The sequence below is a fragment of the Poecilia mexicana genome, unplaced genomic scaffold (assembly GCF_051168715.1).
Source record: "Poecilia mexicana isolate PSO_F unplaced genomic scaffold, ASM5116871v1 scaffold_11, whole genome shotgun sequence".
Lineage (NCBI taxonomy): Eukaryota > Metazoa > Chordata > Actinopteri > Cyprinodontiformes > Poeciliidae > Poecilia > Poecilia mexicana.
Window position 1 is genome coordinate 26,703,201 of NW_028263380.1, and position 23,471 is coordinate 26,726,671.

General features: G+C 42.2%; 1 protein-coding gene across 1 annotated transcript in view; it reads left to right on the forward strand.

The window, feature by feature from the left end:
* The first annotated feature begins 1,169 nt into the window (after nt 1–1,169).
* The window catches only part of nedd9 (neural precursor cell expressed, developmentally down-regulated 9), a 30,812-nt gene continuing 8,510 nt past the window's right edge, over nt 1,170–23,471 (forward strand). The window contains exons 1-2 of the mRNA XM_014996745.2: nt 1,170–1,465; nt 17,182–17,556. Coding sequence (XP_014852231.2) covers nt 1,454–1,465; nt 17,182–17,556 — 387 coding nt within the window. The 5' untranslated portion in view covers nt 1,170–1,453. The remainder of the gene's footprint in view (nt 1,466–17,181; nt 17,557–23,471) is intronic.

Genomic DNA, 23,471 nt, shown 5'->3' on the forward strand with positions numbered 1-23,471 from the left:
AGGTTTCTGTGAAATCATTCTGTGTTTCCGTGCAGATGAAATGTGCTGCATAAACTCACTTCCTTCACAGTTTGAAATAAACCTACTGAACTTCCTGATCTGTCGTCAGAAAGATCATGCAGAAGATAACTGCCGGCTCGCTGTTCACAGATAATTAGAGGATGTCACATTATTAATAACATTTTAGTTTTGGATTAAAAGTTTTTCAACAGAAGCTGAAAGTTTGGAAACGTCAGTGACTGAAGAGCTAGACTTTGTATTTAGCCAGTTTTTACTTTGATTGTTGACTCCTGAATAATAAAAACCACTAAAACATTGAGTGACCACATGTTTGTTATTGGCTAATTGTCCACAAGCTTGACCTTATGATGACAATAATAACAGATGTTCATTCCTGTTATATTTAATATGATTTAGTTGAAGCTCTTTCAAGACAAGAAAATAAAAATATAATAAATATTTATTTTAGCTGCAGAATATCTTGAGAAACAAATGTCATCCCGGTGTTAATGTGTGCAATATCTGCTTTGCTATTACATTTCAAAAGTTATGCATTTAAGTTCTTCTGACCAATAAGACATGTTTTAAATATTATAATTTATAAATATATTGTTTTATTCTAACTAAACAGTTACTTTCAACAAAAGTACATTCTGAAAACCATTAAGCAGATATTAAGCATCTCATTATGCCTGCAGTTCTGTGATAAAATGTTTTTATTGATCCGATGTTATAATGTTTTTGTGTTTTTATAGTTGAAAGCAGAATATAACAATAGAAATGAAAAATTTAAAACATTTATCTGTGTGGAGTTAATCTATATGTTTCACTTAATGACATAAATGAACTTTTCAATAATATTCTAATCTATTAAGTATTACTCTGTTCTGGATATGTGTAAAAGACAATCATAATAATTGATTATAATAATCATTGATTATTAATATCAATTAATAAAAAGCAGCAAAAAAATTGAATCTAACTTTTTTTTTTTACATTTTTAAAAGTTCATTTCAATATAAATTATAATTCATCTTTATTTTTTATTAACAGAATATGCCTTTTTTTTTTCAAAATATGGCGATTTATACGGTGGATTTTACTGTGAGCTTTTATTTTGTTACTTTTACTGACTTATTTTAGGGTGACGTCATATTTGTAGCGGACGGAGTAGTGGGTGGGATCAGAATGTCGCGCTGACCAATCAGCGGCCGTGTGAGCAGCGGAGCGCCGCAGCCAGTCGGTGTGGAGCAACAGTCCGGTCGGAGCGGAGCAGAAAGCGGTGCTGCGCCTCTCAGACGGATTTCTGCGTGTTTCTCCGTGGATGTGGCAGCGGATGGATCGGTAACTGAAAGACGAACTTCCTCCGGTCTGCTGTCTTTTACATGAGTCGCTGCTGGTCGTCATAAACCGGATATTTGTGATATTTTTTTGGATTTGGACAAGAAGCAGGATGAAATATAAAGTAAGTACGCGATTGGTTACTTTCTGCCGCCGCTTCTGTCAGAAATATTTCTGCTGAGTTTCTGCTTGAGATTTGATTTTTAAAGTCCCAAACCTTTAAAATACGAACAGATTTTTGAAAACAAAGGAGGAACTTCACAAAGGAAACGATGACAGTTTTTCAAACTGCAGCTGATGTGGTTCAGAGCGCAGGTTTAAATTTGCTGCCAGCAGAGGCGCAAATATGAAAAAACTCCCCCCAGTTGGAGCGTGGAGCCACCAGGGCCCCCATGTTAAAAACTAAAAACAGGAGCAGAGTCCGGGCCTGGACTCAGGTTTTACTTTGGCGTGGCCAGCTGCAGGAACCAACCTATAATCATGTGGGCTGGATGATGAGAGTTAAAGCCTGGAAATATATGTGACGCCATCCAGAACCTCAGTAAACTGCAGCAGAGGCAGAAAAATGTTGTTTTTTTTAAGTTAGTGAACTCAAACTGAGGTTTACTTCTAGGTCTTTGGTGAAAGAAAAACAAAGATCTCTGCAGACAATACAAAACTGAAAAACTACAGTAATGGCAGCTGTTTTCTACTCTGTCAACAGTTTAATAATTATTAATGACTTTCATCAATAGTTGTAATAGTTTTATTATTTGTTTCCAAAATCCAGATTACATTTAGATTAATACTTCTTGAAGCTAACAGTTAATATAACAAGTGTTATATTAATGTGACAGTTCTTCATCTTAACAGATAAATATGTTTTAAACAGTTTTGCCTGTCATAAAAAACATGTTCTGGAAACATTTTTGTAAAAATACTGTCAGACTTATTAAAGTCTCTATTAACTGTAGAAAAGTCTCGGCCTTTCCTTTGTTCTTTAAGGGAAAAGTATTGACCTAGTTTGATATTTGTGATCAAATTACACAAAAAACCTAAATTATGATGAAATTTCCAGCTAAAGATTGAAAATTAAAAGCTAATTTGTTTGAAGATATAAATAACACTTATGTTTTGGCTAAATATTACAAACGGTGAGAATCGCCTGCAGGTGCAGCTGGGGTTAGGGTGAAATCGACATTTAAAATAGCGCAGCTTGTGGTTAGCTTATCATGCTATTCTCACGGTTGTTGGAAATGATCCACAACCTGTTGGTAATTGTTTATTTCTCTCAGCCTAGATGCTGCAGGAAAACAGTTTAAAACAGAACTGTGTAAAAGGCCAGGCAGCTGAGCACAGATCTGTAAAAACCTGACGAGACGATCCTGATTTCAACCCGTAACCAGAAAAGCCGCAAAATATTAGGGGAGAAAAAAACGGACTCATGTAAGAATCACAATTCTTATTTACTAGGATTCAGAGTCTATTTAAAAACTAAGAAAGTCTGCTGGCTGCTGGCCTCCATTTTGTTACAAGGTGGGATGTTCAGACGTTGCCATGGAGACGGTACTGGAACGTACGCCTACGAGGAAATCACCAAAACAAGGAGGAAACGACAAAAATGAAGGAGATAGATTTAACTGGATCTATCTTCGTTGAAGGAAAACATTGGGACTCATTTTAGTTTGTTTTTAAACAAATTCCCGGGGCGACCCGGCTTGACATGACAATATAAGAACTTTGGGAAGCCCGGGTTCGCCGTTCCCTCTGGTACAGAGCTCTGGGAGGCGTGCTGTGATTGGTCGAGGTCTGTGGCCATGTTTTATGGAGAAATGGTGATATTTCTCTTCAGCTAATCTGATTCCAGATTGTATCGGGGTGAAAGGTGTTAATCCAGTGCAGTGAGGAATTCGGTCCAGTTTTTACGATGCTTTACTAAATAACTACAAAGTGCAGACGTGGCCTGGTGGGCGGGTCACAGCGACTGATTTTAAGACCTTTGTGAAGGCAGGTAAGATCAGTTTCACTTGTACGTATCGGCTGATCGCCAGGCTCCCAAATTAAGGAAATCTGGGCCAATTTATCAGTGCATATAATGGTTGGAAAGTGAATGAACGGTTCTTTACAGTTCATTACAGGAGAGCTCAGCTCAACTTCCTGCACCGGATCCTTATTATCTGATCAGAGTTCAACTTTGTTCTGGTTTAAACAAACCTGCGACTGAAGCAGACGGGCCCAGAAGATGGCCGCAGTCGATGCACGTCGGCCATTTTTCTGTTATGAAACGTGGATGATGAAGATGTTGTCCTGATCATCTTCATCATCCACTTTTCTCAATTTGATGCATCTTTGGTGTTTGCATAACTGAAAGTTCTCTGTTTCTGCAGTTCATAGCCTCTAGCATACTGCTGGAGCTGTCAGAGCTGCCAAAAATGGATTTGAAGTTAGAAATTCAAATAATTATACTGCTAATTTCTGGCTTCCACTAGAGAAAAACAAATAATGAAAGTATATTTTTGGAAAAAAGGGATGTGAGCAGCACTTTAAATTAAGACGATTATTAAAAGAAGGCATGAAATTTATTTTCTATTATATAGATATTACTGTAACATAGATAAAACTACATTGGTAGAAACAAGAACAGGAAGTGTGTCAGTCTTTCTGTGAAAAAGCTTTCTATACTTATCGTAGCTTAATAAACGGGTCGCGCCCAGACATGGTTTCAGTCAGAACCGCTGGATGTTTGTGGTTGTATTTACTGCTAAACTAAAATGAAAGCCAAAAAGGAGATAATAGATGAGTTCTTAGTTTTCTACTGAATATTTTCCACTTCAACATTTTGTCAGTGAAAACTGATCCATCTTCTTCTACTTCCTGTGCTGGAGGACCAAATTTGCACCATTTTTGGGTCCCATAAGGCCCGCAGGCCACACTTTGGACAGCCCTGATATTGTTAGTGCAGGTTTCTGAGTTTTTATCCCAGACATTTTAACCAGCCAGAGGCCAGCTGGGCTTCATATCAAACACCAGGAGCTTCAAGGTTTCCTCTCTGGGTTGCTGGATCCAGGACCTTCATCCCAGCCCTGCTGAGTCACGGCCCTGTTGCCTGCACCCTAATCACAGGCCAGCAGGAGGAGGAGGATGGTTTGGGTGTGAGCGTCTCCATGGTGACCGTGGTCATGGTAAACAGGGAGACTGATCAGTGGAAGCCGATGAACACCCTCTGCTGATAATAAACACGCTCTCGTCACACCGCATCGCCAGAGGAGTCCAGCAGGATTATCGGGTTCCAGCTGCTCCCAGATCAGTTAAAGAGGGTCAGAATTTCCTACGTCCATCCAGGCTGATCCACAGAGACACGAACAGACGATCATTCACAATTCAGGAGTTTATGAGAAATAAAACCTTAAAGATAAATATGGGTAAAAAAATCCAGAAAAAGAAATTAAATGAGAGGAGATGGGAGTTCACAACTCTATTCTTTATGTTTAACTCCATCCATCCATCCATCCACCCATCCATCCATCCATCCATCCATCCATCCATCCATCCATCCATCCACCCATCCATCCATCCATCCATCCATCCATCCATCCATCCATCCATCCATCCATCCACCCACCCACCCATCCATCCATCCATCCATCCATCCATCCATCCATCCATCCATCCATCCATCCACCCATCCATCCATCCATCCATCCACCCACCCACCCATCCACCCACCCACCCATCCATCCACCCACCCATCCATCCATCCATCCATCCACCCACCCACCCACCCACCCACCCACCCATCCATCCATCCATCCACCCACCCACCCATCCACCCACCCATCCACCCACCCACCCATCCATCCATCCATCCATCCATCCATCCACCCACCCACCCACCCATCCATCCATCCATCCATCCATCCATCCATCCATCCACCCACCCACCCACCCACCCATCCACCCACCCATCCATCCATCCATCTATGGTATATCTTGGCGTTTGGGACCACAGCTGCCCATGAATTGCTAAAATCTGCGAATAGTTGAAACTCATGAAAACACTTCTGCCTATTTTAACAGTTAAAACACCAAATGTACCTTAATATGCATTAATACGCACAGTGGAAGCCATCTTCCATCTTAGCACTACCGCAGAAGCTAACATCTACAGTCTTCCTTATCTTTGGGTTCAGCGAATCAGTGAAGGATAGCGAAAGGCGCCAGACATCGGAGCATATTCTGCAAATGTGTGTTCATTAGCTCTTTTTCAGAAAATCCAAAAAACCATATTGAGTGAGTATAAAAACATTTTTGCAAAATTGAGAAAACAATTTAGTATATTGCCATTTCCATCAACCTTGAAGCAATACTTCAAAATATGCTTAGAAATGATGAAACAAAGGTCACAACACACTTATCACTGAAAACACCCAAACATCACATGAAACCCAGATTTTGAGTGTTTCTGCTGCTGTGAGGCTCAGATCGAGGTGATTCAGTTTGAACATGGTGACGTTGGGATCTGGTTTCCCTGGAACCTTCTCATTCTCTGCAGATGATGTCAGTGTTGCAGAAATAGCTACACAGTCACAGCCAGGAGGAGCGATTAGGCGAACCCAAACTCAGTGTTTCCCTCTGAGTTTCTTGGGTTCAGACTTCAGGCAGTGGGCCAACATAGTTGGAGGAGAGTTGACATTGTTCTGAGAGCGAGGAGGAGGAGGTGGTGCTGAAAGGGGCTGCAGAAATGAAAGAGGGGGTGGGGGTGGGGGGTCGAGGAGCTCCCTGGGAGAATAAGAGCATTCCAGGCGATGGTTCATGGGAGGCTGGTCCAGAAGATGCACCGATTGTTTCAAGGTGCCCCCTTTACATTGTTAACGAGCCGATTCTTTTCTGCTCCTGTCTGCTTCAGTGTTTACGTGTCGGAGCAGCGGTTCCTGAATGAGACGCTTGTTTTCAGCTCAGAGGAAACCAGAGGTCGACCCGCCAAACCAACAGTTTCACACTAAATGATCAAACCTGTAATGTGGCCAAGAAGCATCTCAGCTCCTGTGTCAGTGACAAAAGCAGCAGAAAAAGGTTTAGCGGTTCTGATCGGTTTAAAAGTGCCTGGAAGGAAGGTTTGGTGTCATGACTGAAACCTGGGCAGAATTGGACTAAAATTAAATTTTTCTGACTACATATGAACAGAATAATGCTGAAAGCGGTTTGCCTGCAGGTTAACCAGTCGTGTTTCCTGCTGCTGTTTGACCCATTTTCCTACAAGCAGCATCTTTCAGCTCATCTACAGAAAAGCAAGGATGATAACGGAGGTGTGTTAGGTCAACAGTCAGGTTCTGTTGAGTTGTAGGCACTGATACCGGACCAAAACGGGTCTAAAACTTTCATAAGAAGTTTTTTTTTTTCTTTTTACCAGAAATGCACCGAAGTATTGACCAGGCGTGGGAATTGGATGATTTTCTCTCAACCAGCTTTGAAGCTTTCAGTTGGAATCAAACCTGCTGAAACCAATTTCACATGGTTTTCCCTGTCTGGCGATCTGAAGAACGCTCTGATTATCCAGATGGCTCTAAAGATAATCGTAGTGGACATTCCTGCTATGTGCTCAGAGCTATCCGGTCCTATCCGCTCTGTTCTAAAATCTGGGATATTCAACATGTGGAATTGCCGATGAATGTGATGGAAACATGGAGCGGATCCCAGAAGACAAAACAGCTGCCAGGGTGAAGCAGAAAGTCCAGAGAATGTTGGAGAGGTCTTTGTATCGTTTTTTTCTCCGTTAATCGTCCACAGACTATCCCCATTGCTTCTGTCTGGTTGGTCATATTTATTTCTCTGAACTCACATTTGGGCTCAAAGTTCTGTGAGATTTCCCGCCTGACATCTAATGTCGGTGAGTAAAATCGGTTTGTAAGTGGTTTGCTGCAACTGTAGAACCAATCTTTTATAATATTTCATCACCGTGTTTCGGGTCTCAGGTTTTGAAAATCAGCCGATAATTTTTAAATCTTGTGTGAAGTGAACCAGGCTTAACTCTGCCAAGGAACCTCCAAGGCATTTCCTTCTAGTTTTATTTTTACGCGTCGATGCGTTATATAGTTATACAGTAAAGTTACGTAGTTTAAATGTTTTCTGTCCAGCTTCAGATATCGACCCAGATCCCTCTGGTTTTCCATGCGTCTCATGTCAAACACCCTGAACTCCCTCTGAGTGATTACAGAGCCGGTTGTTTGTTGTCCTGATAAAAGTGGGAATGTTGAGGGATTCATCCCAGACGGACTTGGCGGTCTCGTCTTTGTGTCTCTGACATCTCTGCATAGCGTGAAATCAGAGGGACACTGCAGTGAATCTCCGGCTCATTGGGGATTCCTGTATGCTAAACCATCCAATGTGGCCCCGCGGAGATACCACTCAACATATTTCACATGTCAGCTAATGCCCCCCCGCGGGGATTACTGTTGGTCTCCAAGGGTTACCATGATGCTGAGGCGCAACCTCGCCTGGCATCGCCATGAAGCTGGGAAATAATCCTGCAGGGAGGCTCTCAGATCATCATCCAAGCTGTAAATCACTTCAGGACAGACGTCTGTCGCAGATTTAATGTCTTCCCGCTGAAGTCCCAGGATGAATCGTTGTTTCCTCAGGACCTAATGACAGCTTAGAGAGACGGAGCGGAGTCCGGTCTGTTTGCAGGAAGAGCTGCAGGGAGAGGAGGGAAGACTACCTTGGAGTTTATGTGGTTGTAAAATCAGCAGAAAAACACAAAATGAGGGGAAGAAGAACCTGCTGAGCCTGGATTGTTTCCTGTGACTGAGGGCGTTGCAGCAGAGCAAACGTCCTGTTTCATCAGAAGTTTAACGGCTCCAGACTGACAGCAGGAACCCAGCAGAGGGACTCTTTATAACACGACACATATGAAAGTCGTTCCCGTTTAAAAACCTGAATTCAGAAACAGCTGAGAATTTCAAAACACTTTACAAAAAGAACAAACAGAAATTCTTCCTTTAGCACGACCATGTAATGAGAAGTAGTAGTGAGATTAGGCACAGGTTATTATTTCTAATATTTTTTCATATTTTTGTCCTTTTATTTGGCAACATACCGCTGTGGGGCCCTGGTATCCGTGGAGGTTAGCGATGACAGCTGGACACTAAAATTGATTTTTTTTTTTTGCTTTAGAAATATTATATATTACTGGAATTTTGTGATAAATTATAAAAAAAGAGAAAAAAATCAGTGGACCTGAAATGTCCACCTGCTTCTGCGTAATAAAAAAGTCTCAATGACAAATTCCTTAAGGTGAACAGAAAACATCCGACTGCGTGTGAAAGCTGATATACGTTCGGGGTGAAAAAGTCCAAACCAACAGAAGAATGACCAGAAAACAAAGCAAAGTGCATTTTCTTCATCCGTCCTCTGAACTCTTTTGTTTGTATTGATTATTGACTCAGATTTTCTCCTGATTTGTTGACTTTCTGGTCTTTGGAGACGATTGTATGGAATTGCGTAAACTGCTGCTCTTTCGGGGCTTTTAACGTCTGAAACTCTAATTTAGAATTTCATGTTTCATTGCTGTTATATTTAGTAAGATATTAGAAAACCCAGCACAGCCTAATTAGCTCATGTGTTGATACTCATGGTAATTTACAGTTAGAGCAGAATCTGGATAAAAGTTGAACAAGAGGAGATATTTTCAGACTAAATTTCATATTTCAGGTTTTCCTGCTGCAGATGAAAACATCTGGAGAGACTGAAGCAGTTTTACAGGTGAAGATTTTAAGCTGAACTGAGCTAAAAGCTGCTGCTGCCTCTTTAAAGGCAGGAGACTGGATGTAAATAAATGATTCAGAGTAAAGTGGGTGAAGATGTGGGACAGAGAGTTTACCCACGTCATGACTTGGCTCCTGAACATACAGATTACAGCTGCGTATGTTGCTCTGTTGCCAGGGAAACTCCCTCCTCTCGTCATGATTACGCTGCAGCGATCAGTTTGTGGCTCAGCTTCACATCCTGCTGCGGACCTGCCGCTCTGACACTGCAGGGCGTGGAGGTTTCCTCTGCAGCCAGCGGGGCCCAGTCATGTTTACTCTGGGGACAAAGGCGGCTTTTTATGCTCACACTGACAGGAGCTTTCTCTGTTCTCCAGTTTAAACGCCTGAAAGGCCAAAAGTGACGTAAAGATCAACATTGAAGTGATTTCCTCTGAGCAGCGAGCTCTTCCTTCTGCAGGAGCTGATATTTAATCTTTACCGCAGAAGGTTTCAAGTTGCCATCCATTTATTACTTGTAAATATCAAACAGAATATCTCTATCGAGTATTTTTGGAGTTTTACTCATGCAGTCTGCTATACCCACTAGTCCTTCAGGGTAATTTAGACCGACCAGTTAAACGATCAGTCATGTTTTTGGAGTGTGGGAGGAAGCTGGAGTACCCAGAGAGAACCCCTGCATGCACAGAGAGAACATGAAGCAGGGAGCAGCGCTACTGTTTGCACCATTTGGCAGAAAGGCATTGATCACACCTGATTCAGACTTGTTCCTATTCTAACCGTGCTTTCATAATGTTTTATTGTGCATTTTAAGCATCGCATTAGAAAAAAGTAGATGGAAGCAGCAAAATTCAAATTAACTTTTTCAATTTTGCAAAAGACATTTTTATGCTCACTTGAGATGGTTTTTAGCTTTTATGAAAAAGAGTTAATGTGCTAAAGCGGAGGTGGAAACACATTTGCTGAATAAGTTCTAACATAGTGAACGCTCTCATTCACTGGAGGCTCGGTGCCTTACCAGAGGCACCAAACTCTGAGAATTTTCTAAGTCCAAACTTCCAGGTGGAGGGCAGGACTCTTTTTCCATGTTAGTTAGCAACCTCTACTTCCTGTTTACTACCATCATACGTAGCATCAACATTAGGGCTGTAGTGATACAATAATCTCACGATACGATACACAATATTCTGCTCACAATATGATATATATTGCAATATTTAGCAAACGAGACAATTCAATACACTTTTGCGATTTTCTGAAAGATTTTAGAGGGACAGAGTGATTTTGGTGACATTTTGTGACTGTTATAGAGTTGGATTGAATTAATTTAACTGAAAACTGATTAAAAGCACCAACTACACAATACCTGGCTCTGGTTGGACATGGACACAGACTTAAAGTCAACAGCTGGACAAAATGAATCAAAGAAGTGGTGAGAAAACATGTTTCTTTTAATTGAAACAGTACAAACCGTAGCTTACATGCATTTGTAAAGTAAATAAAGTGCACCAAGCACCTGCTCTGAATAGTTTGATACCTTTTTAACCTTGACACTTAACATCTGAAGGAATCGCTCTAAGCCTGATGACCTAATCACTCTCCCGGCGAAGCAAGCAGTGAGTGAGACAGGTGACAGTTGGATGCTACGATACTTGGGGATGAATATCGATTTTTTCTAGGAAAGAAAATATCGATATATATCGCAAAATCGATATTATTACACAGCCCTAATCAACATCTGATGAAAATACACTTTACATTTACCAGTAGATGAAAACAAATCTACATTGCCTTTCTTTTTTGTAACATTTTAAAAGTTTGCTCAAAATTTGCATGAAACAGCTCCCGCTTGCATCCATCTACATGCTGCCTGTGGTGCATTTCTAATGCGTTAACTTTAATTGATAAATTTCAAAGATTTTACCTGTTAAAAATTTTGATGCAATTAATCACTTTTCTTTTCATAAAAAAAGACCTGGGTGGAACCTTCATGTTCACGTTTCTGGTACACCCGTAAATCTGACGCACAAGCTACATCCGCAAGTGGGAGACAATTAATTTTATCTCTAATGTTTTAGAATTCCTGAAGAAAATCTTGTTAGATTTTCTAGAGCATCGCGAATAGTGCATTAACATTTATGCTGTATTTATTGCACTAAAAGCTTTTGGAGAAGATTACTTAGTGAAATATCTGGGGCAGTCTTGATGAAAGTCAGTCTGATTCATAAAAATAAGCCAGATAATAACTGAGTCACTGATGATGTTTATCTGTCAATTCACTGTTCTTTTGCAGTCAGAGGCTTTAAAACCGCTAAATGAGCAAAACTTCCGCTGATGTTCTCATTTCTGTGGTTTTAACCCAATGCTGCAGAGCTCTGGGCGTGCCGGCGTTATGAACAACATGGTGAAGAAGCTGATCGGGTGCCAATGAGCTTTCAGATGATATTCTTTAGAATAATGTCTCATTTTTGAATGTAAATAACCGAACCTGATGACAGAGGCTCTGATAAAACCTCATTCTGGTGAGGTTTTATCAGAGCCTGTGTGATCTCAGACCAGGTAGCCAGAAACTTTGCCTTCTGCTCTGCCCTCAGCGACAAAGCATTGCTTGTTTACAGTCGGTTGCGACTCTTTGTGCTGTATTGATTTATGGTTGGTTGCGTAAGGCGTTATTGGCTGTATTGTGTCACGTCCCCTCTAAAGCCTCTGTGGTGTAAAGATGTTAACACATGGCAGCCGGTTACGAAAACGGCCTGAGCTCGGAACAGCTTCCCAAGAGCCTGCCCGACCAGAACCTTCACACGGCCCATTTATCTGAACTGGCTTTCACCCGCAGCAGGCCTCACTCCACGGAGCGGCTCGGAAAAGTCATCAGTTCCTCATTACCGTCATTACTATAATTATGTTCTATATTGAGGCGCAGAAACGAGGCCAGATGAGAGTGTGTGAACCACCGCCGGGACACGTGCTGCAGCGGTGCGGCCTGTTCCGTCCCGCCGACGCCCCCCCACCTTCTCGGTGGAACGGACCGCCGCTTTTAGGAGCAGGTTGTTTGTTTGGGCTCAAAACAGAAGAGCGCTGGTTGCCATGGGAACCTGGGTTGTGTGTTTGGAGAAATCTTCAGCCAAAGCCGCCTTCATCCTGATGAGAGGAAACCACCCAGAACGCTTGCTGAAAGAAAAAGGTGGGGTTCGTTACGCAACGGCCGTCCTTTATTTCTGGAAAGGTTCAAGCAGAGCTGGAGCCAATCAGAACACACCGGTACCGTCTGTGTTGACGCAGACATCGGATCAGAGTCAGGTCCATTTCTTCCTGTACTAAAGGAAGTTTCAGTTGGATTAATTTCCTCAAATCACTCTACATCCTGCCACTGTTTTCTGATTTTACTACAAACTCGACCAATCAGAAAGGACCATACCTCCTAGTTCCAGTTCAGCAAAGTCCACCTGTTTGCTTTTGTGATGGTAGGAGACCAAAGAGGAGTCTAATGGTTGCTCTGGAGACATGGTGACATGGTGAATACAGTTGAAAGTGCTTCATGTGTGCTGTGTTGTAACTCTAGGACTAAATCTGTAATTCCTACAATTTTTTATTGTCATGTGTTGGGTCTCAGGTTCTGAAAATTGTCCGACAAACTTAAAATCTTAAAAAGCAGACAGGTGTGCTGGTTTCCTCTCCAGTCATTTCTACATGGGTAGATTCATTTTCTGTTTGTCCAGCGGCTGCTGAACCTGGGTCTTTCTGCATGGAGTTTACATGCGTGGGTTTTCTTCAGGTGGACTGACGACCTGTCCAGGGTGTACCCCATCCTCTCATTTCCTCATGCCACTCGTTTCTCTAAAACAGAACCAGTGAGCCATTGTTTGTTAGATTTGTCAAATATTTGAAAAACCATAAGATTAACCCTGATCTGGATGCCTCTATATAGTTGACCCATTAGGTGCTCTAGTTTGGTTTGCCTCCAACAGTTTGGGCTTCCTTAGATGGAGATCTAAACACTGTTAGGACCATGCAAACATTGGATTGTTTACTCGGTTCTGATTTGAACATCTGGACTCAAACCCAAACAGGTTTGTTAGCATAGCAGCTCAGATCGATAGATCTTCAGACAGATCTGTTGTTTTTACAGCCAACAACCAGTTCAGACCAGCTAAAGGTCATGTTTACTGCTTCACACCAAGCCTCAGATATCATCTTTGAAATCCACCATTCACCATCTGCAGAGATGCTATAAAAGTGACGGTGATTCATCAAGTGACGTCGTCTGTTCTGTTTACCTCCCTAATAAAAAAAGAACCGCAGTGAGAAGCTGTGAAAATGTGTCAGACCATTTCCTTTGGGATCTCTGCGGTCTCCAGACTCATCACAGCTGATGAGGTCCTACGTTTGGTGGGCGAGTTTTTCTATAAACTCAAAACAAAGCTGGCTGGTCTGAACAACGTCACAGAGTTTCAGAAATTCATCAGAAACGTCTGACACTATGGGGCAAAGATAATGAAGGTGTTCACCAGAGACTGAGACTGGGACTACTTTTGTTCTGCCAGTTTGCCAATGAATACTCTCCTGTAGCCATACGTACTGCATTTTCCTTGCTGTGGTCTGGATGTGTAGTTCTTGAGCTTTACGAGGGCCTTTTATGTGGACTTTGGGGAGGCGGTTACTCATTTTCAGGCCAAAACTAGAACATTTACTGGGATTATTTACCAAGTGGACCTACAAAGAGCTAAAAAGGTTCATTGTAATGGATATTTCAGGTGCTTACTTGAGGTTTCCCCTAAATCTTGCAAATATGACTTTCAGATTCTGTTTATATGCTTATGGTGGACATTAAGACAGTGGACTCTTATCAATGCCTGGGTGTTCACCTGAACAATAAACTGGTCAGGACTCGGCTGACTACCTGCTGAGGGCTGAGGGCTTTGTGAGTGCAGGGGGCGCTGTTGAAGATCTTTCTGCATCCAAAGTCATATAAAGTAGTATTACCGCAGGTCCTTCCCTTCCTCCCCGCAGCTGTTTGACTCTGTAATCATCACTGCTCCCAACAAACTCAATAAGTGTTTACATCCCTGCTGGTATCTGCACAGTTGTAAAGTTCTTGTGAAACACTATTTTTGGTTTACTGAATTAGAATCTGTTATTTGTGGCTTCAGGAGTAACTTAGAATTTGAACGTTTTTTTTTTGTAAGATTTTCTTGAAAAGTATCCAGAGTAAAGACTCCTCTTCAACATGAAGAAAGGCATAGAAAACTTTTGCTTATACTCTTCATTCCTGATGTCAGATTTCCTAAGTGGTAAAATTACTGATCATATCTAAAATATCTTAATGGGATTTGTCCAAAGAACTGTTTCCAGTGCAAGTTTAGAGCCGGTTCTTACTTAAAATTGGTGGAAAACTGGCGCTACCTTTGTAGTAATATTCCACTGAGTTAAGAAGGTGAGGACTTTAGCCAAGAAATTTGGTGAATTTAACCCCAGAAAGAATTAAAATGGTGTCATCTGCATAAAAACAAACAGTTGCAAAAAACCAAAGTGGTGTAAACTGAGTGGTTAGAGATGGTCTTGGCTTTAGCACCCTTTAGGTTCAATATCTACTGCATGATTAAATAAGCACGGTGAGCAGATTGTTGCGGCTGACGAGGCGGGTGATGGGTCAGAGTTTCCTTTACACCTTCCTCCTTCTAGCTTTCATCTCACGAGTACAGCGATTGCAATGGTGGGTTTTTTTTAGCTCTTTTTCCGCTTTGGTTTCAGTCTATGTGCATGGTGTTAGTGAAACTGGCAGCAGGTTACAGAGTTGCAGAAGCATAATGAAGGCTGTTCTTTCGTCTGTGGATTCCTTGATTTAACTTCTGCTGTGAGTGTCCTGCACAGAGAACCTGTAGGTTTGACAGACTGCATCCTGTTGATTTTCAGGAGTCGACCTGCAGCTTTGCATTCAATGGGTGCAGCTTAAACAGAAAAATATTAGTGCCATCACCCGGTTACTAGACAGGAAACATGATGATCTGCTGTGTGACGTTGCACCTCTCAGGTCTGGCATCGGGTGCTTAATCTGTTTGAGAAAAAACTATTAGTAAAGACGGCTTTATGTCTGGTTCATGTCGATTTTTGTCCAGATTTCCTCCTCTTTGGAACCTCTCCGATCTAAAATCAGGGACATTCAACATGTGTGACTGTTTTTGCCTGATATTGCAGCATGTGTGGTGTTCCCCAAGGACACCACACATGGACACTTCTGTATTCTAGGAATCCAGAGTACAGAAGACAAAAGAACTGCTATGGCACACCAGAAAGTCCAGCTAACGTAGATATTTACTGCAAACTATTGCCATTGCCATGTTTGTTTACTCTGAACTCATGTTTGATCTTGTGAGATTTCCCAACTGACACCTGAAGGTTGGTGAGTGAAATCGGTTTGCGTATGGAATGTTGTCTGGGCACCACAAACTGTACGACCAAACATGTTATACCTAAGATTTTATTTTATCATCATGCATCAAGTCTCTTAGGTTTTGAAAATAGGCCAATAACTGTAAAACTCTGCCATGTGTATTCCAAGCAGGATCAGTTTTAAAATCCAAAGAATTGGAGAAAGTCTGGTCTAAAATGTTCTGCTGTTCAAGAGTCGCCAGTCTGAGCAACACAACAGTGCCTGGCACTCTTAGGATGCAGTTAAATCAAATAATCTTGATGTTAAAGCAGTTTTTCTCTAAATTGCACCAGCTATCAGAGGAACCAGTATTTGCTTCCTCGAGGTGACCCCTACGTCTCTGCCCCCACTGGCCAGCGGCCTCCACCCCAGGGTCCAGCTCAGAGTGGTTATGGGGCGGATGATACTGGCTGGGATCAGACAATAGGCAGAGAGACCCTGGCCTGATACGGAGTGGGAGATAACGGCCGTGAGTTTTACATGGGAACTACATGGATTAATTAGACTGGCAGAAAAGAGGAAGGCCAACAAAGGTTCAAGAAAGCCTCAAACCAGCAGCAGCCACAAAGAAAACTTCCTGATTACCACAGTCAAAATGTTCCTTTTCCTGTCTTTCTGACTCAGGAGCTGACTTTAATAAATGAAAATTTACATTTCTGGTCAATCGGGGAGTAAAAAGGGTCCAACAAACTGTCACACTTTGTGTTTTAATTTGGACTTTCAGGAAACAACAAAAGGTCTGCTTATAGTTGAGTTAAATATAAAAGTGTTGGCTGTACATCTCTCTTCATATCTACAGTCGACGTGCCCTTGAGCAAGTCACGTATTTCCTAATTGCTCTTAATGGAGCATGCAGGGTAAAGTCCACGACTGTTGGACAGCTGCAAAGAGCTGAAGGTTCAAAAGAAGTATTCATGCAGTTTCCTCCTTCACTGGTTAAAAAAGGCTCAAGAACTGATGCATTTACTGCGGTAATTAGGCTTAAATGCCTCGCTCAGACCCAGCAGCACCGGCGGCGCCGTGCTCAAGGGCTTTGCCTATCTGCAGGATCTCTGGGTTTCAGTTATTATCCCTGGACCCTCGTCAGACCTTTGGAGAAACCGTTTCCTGAAGCGGTGCGTGGGATAAGAGCAGCCCTCCAAGTTCAGGTTTGGTTTAAAAGCCAAGAAGTCAGTTCGGTGTTTAAAATCTGGAGGTGAACTTTCTCTGAATAATAATGCCTTTATTCCCTATTTCTGGATAATTCTGAACTCTGGAGCTGGTTAACTAGAAACTGGATGCATAAATCAGCCTAACAGTTTTAAAAAATGCCATGAAGCAGATGGTCCGACAGTAAAACAAAAGTTAATTGAGGTTTCATCCAGATTCACTCATGTTAGCCCAGGAACCGTTGTAGAGCTGATGGTCCAAGTGATCGTCACCTTGTATATCCAACCAGAGTCCATCCCTCCTTTGGGAAAAGCTGTGGAAAACCTCTAGTGTCTGTTCTCAGACTTGGACTAGGACTCTTGAAAACCTCAAGCTGGGCTCTGATTGGTTTAACAGCTCCTAAAATGGAAAATGTATTTAGGCAGCCATTTCCCAAAATACTGACCCTTTGGTGCAGAAACCCAAAGCTGTTCCTTCTTGGTGGTGATAACCCTAAAGAACTGCGATCTGTCTGTGCAGAACCTGATGGCCAAAGCGTTGTACGACAACGTGCCGGAGTCTCCCGAGGAGCTGGCTTTCAGGAAGGGGGACATCCTGACCGTCATCGAGCAGAACACAGGCGGACTGGAAGGATGGTGGCTCTGCTCTCTGCATGGCCGCCAGGGGATCGCCCCCGGCAACCGCCTGAAGCTGCTGATCGGCCCGATGTTCGAGGCCCAGCCATCGGCCACCGCCGCCGCCCAGTCGCCACCTCAGAGCCTCCAACAGACGGCGACTTCGGGGGCCCAGGGCCTCTACAAGCAGCCGCAGGGAATCTACCAGGTTCCTGGAGGACAGGACATCTACCAAGTCCCACCGAGAAGCACCCTGGCTGCCGAGAGCACACACAGCAAGGCGAGTCATTTTCATTTCCCTCAGCTAACCATAACCACTGCTCTCTTTATCAGGTAATCTGTCAGTCTGAGTGTTGATTTATTAGGTTCAGGATGAGAGACGATAATTTCCAGGTTTTCATTTTAACGAGAGGCTGGACCCGCTGATTTCTCTGATTAGTGCTTGATAAATGTCTCATTAACAAAAGCAGCTGCTGGAGTGAAGAGTAGAGGGAAACGTTTCCTTCATCATCGTCTCTTAATCTTTATCAACAGTTTTCCAGGTTTCTTTTTGGCTGCTTTTTCATGCATTTGTTGAAGCAGAATTACAGGCTTTCCACTTTACCACAATATTTTCTGAATATTGTCAACAAATCATCATTAACTCATACATGTCCATGTTTTCGTGAAGATGTCTGCGTGTGATTCAAACATTTGACCCACAAGAAAAATAAACTACATGGAATAAATTTTGTCCCGCCACGACAAAACTTAAGATCTGTGATTAAGATATTTGAGGCTAACTTACATTTTTAATGAATTTCAGACATTCTAAGGCCTTAATTTTTTTATAAAGGAATTTGAGACTTTGTAATAATGAGCAGAGTCCCTGGAATAAGTCTGACTCTTTCTGCATGTGCTCCAAAAGGTTGAAGAACTGCATCTAATTTCCCTCAGTGTGCATTTTTCTAGGTATTTCAGGGAGAAGTTAAGAGGCTCTAAACTTTAAAGACATTTAAATCCAAAGATGCAGCGCTTGCATCCATCATGACCATAATTCAGCAGCAGGTCTGTGCTGAAACACGATGAGAAAATGTCCTCGTTTATTGAAGCGTTTAACTGGTTCCAGCACCTCAGACGCGATCGGCCCTCCAGGAGACGGATGGTAATTAGATCCTCTGTCAGTTTTTGGCGTCTTGAGGGTCTCTTTTTGATTCTAAGACGATCTACTGCGGCCGTCATAGAAACGAGCTGGGTGTGTTTCCGAATAAACAGGCTGCCGGCGCCAGCAGCTTAGCGCTCGATTCGCTGCACAGCGGCGGCTTAAAGGACACATCTGTCAGTCACTCCTGCAGGTTTAGCCCAGAGCTGGTATTAAGGTGGAAAATGAACGGCGTCTTTAATGAGTTGCTGCTTTGTGCTGTAATCCTGTTACTGCGCGGATGAGATGAGGTTCTGGACGTGTATCAGGACTACGGATCAGTTTAGGGTGATTGTTCCTGTGATTTAAAGAGATAGTCCTGAGAAAGGCCAACTGTGCTGACCGAAAATCCACAGACCGGTCCAGTTAAAGCCCGTTGCTTACTGGACATTATTTTACTGGATTCAGACTCGACTGTTCAGAAGAGAGGTGTATCATCAGAGGTTTAAATTAGGATCTATTCATAGGAAAATTAGCCAGATTAACGTTAAGATCATGAATGAATTGCTGTCGATTGAACGTTGTGGATTTTAATCGGATTATAATTGAAATAAACTGGAAAAACAAACAAATCACAGAATTGAACTGGATAATAACTGATCTGATCAGAACTGCCTCGTTGGGGGTAATTGTGTCGGACTGGATTTAACTGGATCGTCCTGAGTTTGATTTCAGTCTTTATTCGATTAAAACTAGGTTATAAATGAATTAAATTGATCAGAAAAAGGTGTTATGATATTATTGGACTGAATGAATGAGCATTGATTTGGGTTGGTTTGAATTAAGCTCTATTATATTTGGACAAACTGGAATGAATGGAGTAGAAGTGGTTTGAATGGATTTTAATTTAAATATTTGCTACTGATTAAATTGGATTTTAATTTATTGAATGTGAAAAACAGAGATGAACTGTACTAAAATTCATTTTGACAGAAACGAAACTTATTAAAGTGGAGTGAATTGTTTAAATGTATATTTAGTATTTGATGAAAACTGGGTTTAATCGGTTGAACTGGACAGGAACGTGAGTCCAGTTGGGTTTAATAGTTTGAACTGGACCTACCTGAATTCAAACAAACTGAATAAACCGAACAGGATCAGAAAATAAAAATATTTCAGTCCTGAACTAAATTTTATTGGAGGGACATGAGTAGAAGTGAGGCTGGTTCCCAGCTGCTGAACCAGTCTTCCCAGTAATGACTGTACGTTAAGGCCAGTAGCCACAAGGAAAGGTTCTGCTGGTTTTCATGTCCCAGTTCCTTCCAGCTCATCCAGTTGTTTCCTCTTGATGTGGTTCAGAGGTTCTGATGTGGAAACGGACTCAGAGGTTTGATGTACCTCCATACTGGGACCATACTGGGACCAGAGCGCCGGGGTTCTGGGAGGCCTGCAGCTGATTTCCTCTGTTTCCTCAGGCTCGCCGCCTACAGACGGGCCGGGTTCAGAGTTCAGATCGGCTCTTATCGGCTCTTTCAGACGCTTTTGTCTTTCTTCTCTTCCTGCTCCACTCCTTCCTCCTCCTCTGTGTCCCGGCGCTGACCCAATCTGCTACTGCAGCAACAAAAGATTTAACGACCGGCAGCACAAATTCAGGAAGTTTATGGGCTCCCGGGGCATGTCATCGGGTTTGATAAGACTTCAGGTGACCGGGTTGTTAAACACGATGATCTGAGCTTCAGACCCTCCAGACGTCTGAGATTCCTGTGAAGCTCATAAATCAGCAGAACAATCTGCTCTGTGGCGACGTTTCCCCCAAATGGAAACTTTGAAGCAATAAATGTGATCAAGTATTAGAGAACAGCCGGAGGAATGCAGGGCATGCTGGGCTGAAGGCATTCACAGCCTCTTTCACCATAAACTCAAACCAAAACAGATTCCTTCTCATGCCGAAGGAAACAAAGAAAACCGGATCGGTTCTGGAGACCAAAATATCTGCATGAATCTGTCCTGCAGACGAAGATGGTTTGATTTCTCACGGTTCAGTCTGAGATATTTGGACTAAACCAGCAACGGTTCCCAAACTTCCACATGGTTTTAAAACACATAAAAAAAATCTACTTTTAGACTTTTCTCACTTTTTATTCAGTATTCCATAATTATTACATTTGTTTAGCTTAAATGCTGCCTTATAACTTCTGATTTTAGTTGAACAGAAGTTCTTAGACATTAATAATATTCAACGTGGCCTTTATTGATAAAATCAATAAGTATTCAAAAATTTAAAATTATTCTAAATCTAAATTAGCCAGGGGTATTTAGTGTTACCCTCCTAAAATATATTAAATATGGAGGAAAACTAACCCTGACTCCACCATCTCCTTGGCAGCATCATGCTGTGGGGGAGAAGAGGGAAACGGGCATGTTTCTGTGTCAGAATGGCTCAATTAAAGTCCAGTTGAGTTCCTCCTGTCAGTCTCATTCAGGATGATAATCCCTAATTATGCGCTCAGTATGGTCGTCATGGCGATAAGCCCATCAGGGCCGCATCAGCAGCACAGTATTCATCCAGAGAACATCTTGGAAGATGTTTCTGCTAGCAGCTGTCATAAATTCTCAGTGTGCATGTGACTCAGATAGAGGCAAGAGGTCAAAGGTCACTTAGAGAGTTGGAAGCACAGATAAGAGAGATTTGTAGGTAACACGGTACCAACGTCCTGCAGCCGTAAAGCCGGCATGCGCTTCAGGAGCCTCCGTCAGACTCACCTGGTACTCTGAGGCCAACAGCCTGGAAACATCCATCATTTCTTAGAAACTAACCGCTGGACGTAAGACACATCCAGTAGCATTACAGATTACTGCAGCGACGGATTAAACTGCTGCTTTGATCACAGCAGATGATCTTCATTAGAGCCAAAATCGGCTCTAAGCTGTTTGGCTTTTGGAGACGGCCTGGTGGGATTCCTGCATTAATTAGTTTGGAGCTTTAACAGGCTGGAGTCACGATGGAGCTGTGACTCAGCAGAAAAGCTTCCTGCAGCCTGGATGTAGCAGAGCCGACTGCTGCAGGCAGCTAGCCTCCAGATCGATGCAAACAGGCGGCTGAAGGCCACAGAGGAGGACGGCTGCATGATTCGTGTCTGCAGGCCATTAGCAGGAAGGAAGAGGTTGTGATTGAGAACAAAAGCAATGAAAAGGTGTGAAACACGAATGGAGGCGATATAAATCAACCGCAGGCAGAAAAAAGGCACCTGATCTCACCGACTCGTCCTTTTCTTTCTGTCCATGTTCACAGTTCTCACTGTTTTAGCTGAAACGAACCTCACACTGCGACTGGAGCAGGAGACTTTATCTGCACCAACACATTTAAAACAAACACACAAAACAACCTAAACACTTCATTTTACACTACAGTTAGTGCTGCTAAAATATTTTTTAAAAACTTAAATGATGTTTTTAAGTTTTATCATTGTGGATTTTAATAGATTTGAGAAAAATACAGAATAAATTTAAACTAAGGAGTTTCCTTTAACTGCGTTTTATTTTGTAGGATGTAACAAACTGATATTTGCTGTCTTTTTTAGTCAGGCTATCTGCTCCAGTAGCCAGAGTTCTCTACTGTCGTTTAACAACAGCCTTACTTTAATAATGTCGCCCCTTTGGTTTACGTACTTCAACTCTTTTTAGAGTTTTTTGCAAGTGGAAACATTTTTGAATGTTTAAAATTACGTAGTTTTGCTAATGAGGGAAAAATGTAGCAGCCAGCTGACCAGCAGTGCTTCTCATTCCAAGGATTTCAGAAACAAAAAGTATCAATAGGTGGGAAAAATCGAGATAGAAAACATGGAAAACCTCAGAGTTGTTTAAGTTATTTAGCTGCAAAAAGAAGAAAAAGCCAAAAAGCTTCAGTCAGGTAGTAACTACTGGGAGATAAATCAGATTAAAATTAAATCATAAACGATTCAATCAGAAGCTTACAGCGTCACTTAGTTTACATAAAGGCTGAATATATCAGGGTTTTTTCCTTTATTCCATCTGAAAACCAGATGACTCAATAATTAAAACAGCATAATTTAAGTTTTTGCTGGTAAATAAAAGTTCTTTATGATTTCAGTTTTCTGATTACAGAAGAAAAGATTTCTTCCCTTCTTGTCGACATTATGAGTAATGGAGGATGAACTCACAACATCCTGTTTTCACTTGATCCTTGAATGAAGTCTTTCATACCAGACGGAGCGTTTGAACGCGGCTCAGTGGCTTAAAGCGATAACATGATGTCATCGCTGATGTCACGTAACGTTTAAATGTGTTAAAGCTCAACCTGCCTGAACGACCCAAAGCAAACAAGGCGCTGCTGAAAGAGCCTTGAGTCGCTCACCGCCACACGCAGGCGAGTTCACAAGGCGTCTGTTCAACGCCGCTGGGATCCAGGTGTGTAGCCCCGCCCCTTCCAGGCCCCTCTCACCTGTGTAGGAAAGGGTTTTCTCTGTTTCTGTTGGTGACATCATCACTCTACGGTCCTCAATGTGCCGCCGATGAACCCTGCAGGGGAAACAGAGGGAGGAGACAGGGAGGTTATGGAGCAGACAGGAAACAACATGGCGTACGCGTCGCTGCAGAGCAGAGGCTGAGCCGCCATCTTTTTATTGCTTTCACTCAGACAGAAGCTCAGACGTTACATTAAGCTCTTATTTTGAAGTCTGTTTACGCAGCAGTTCTGTTTCCTCTTCTCATGTCCTCTTTTTGGTTTTCAAAAAACTTTCAGCAAATGGCAAGCATACAACAAATGAGCAAAAGAGATATACAAAATAAAACGTTTATATAAGGAAACAACCAGGGGTGTTAAATAAACTAATACATGCAAAAATTCACATTTATGAATTGCTTTGAGTCGCCTCATGTTGTCTTGGTGAAACATGCTGGGTGTCAACATGGTTGAATTTAGCACTTTAGCATTAGCACCCTCTAAATACCTTGTTGGTGTAGCACATTAGCATTAGCTTCTTCTAAATACCTTATTAGCATAGCACTTTAGCAAATCTCATTCCGGTGCTGCGATTTCTGCACATGCAAGTTTG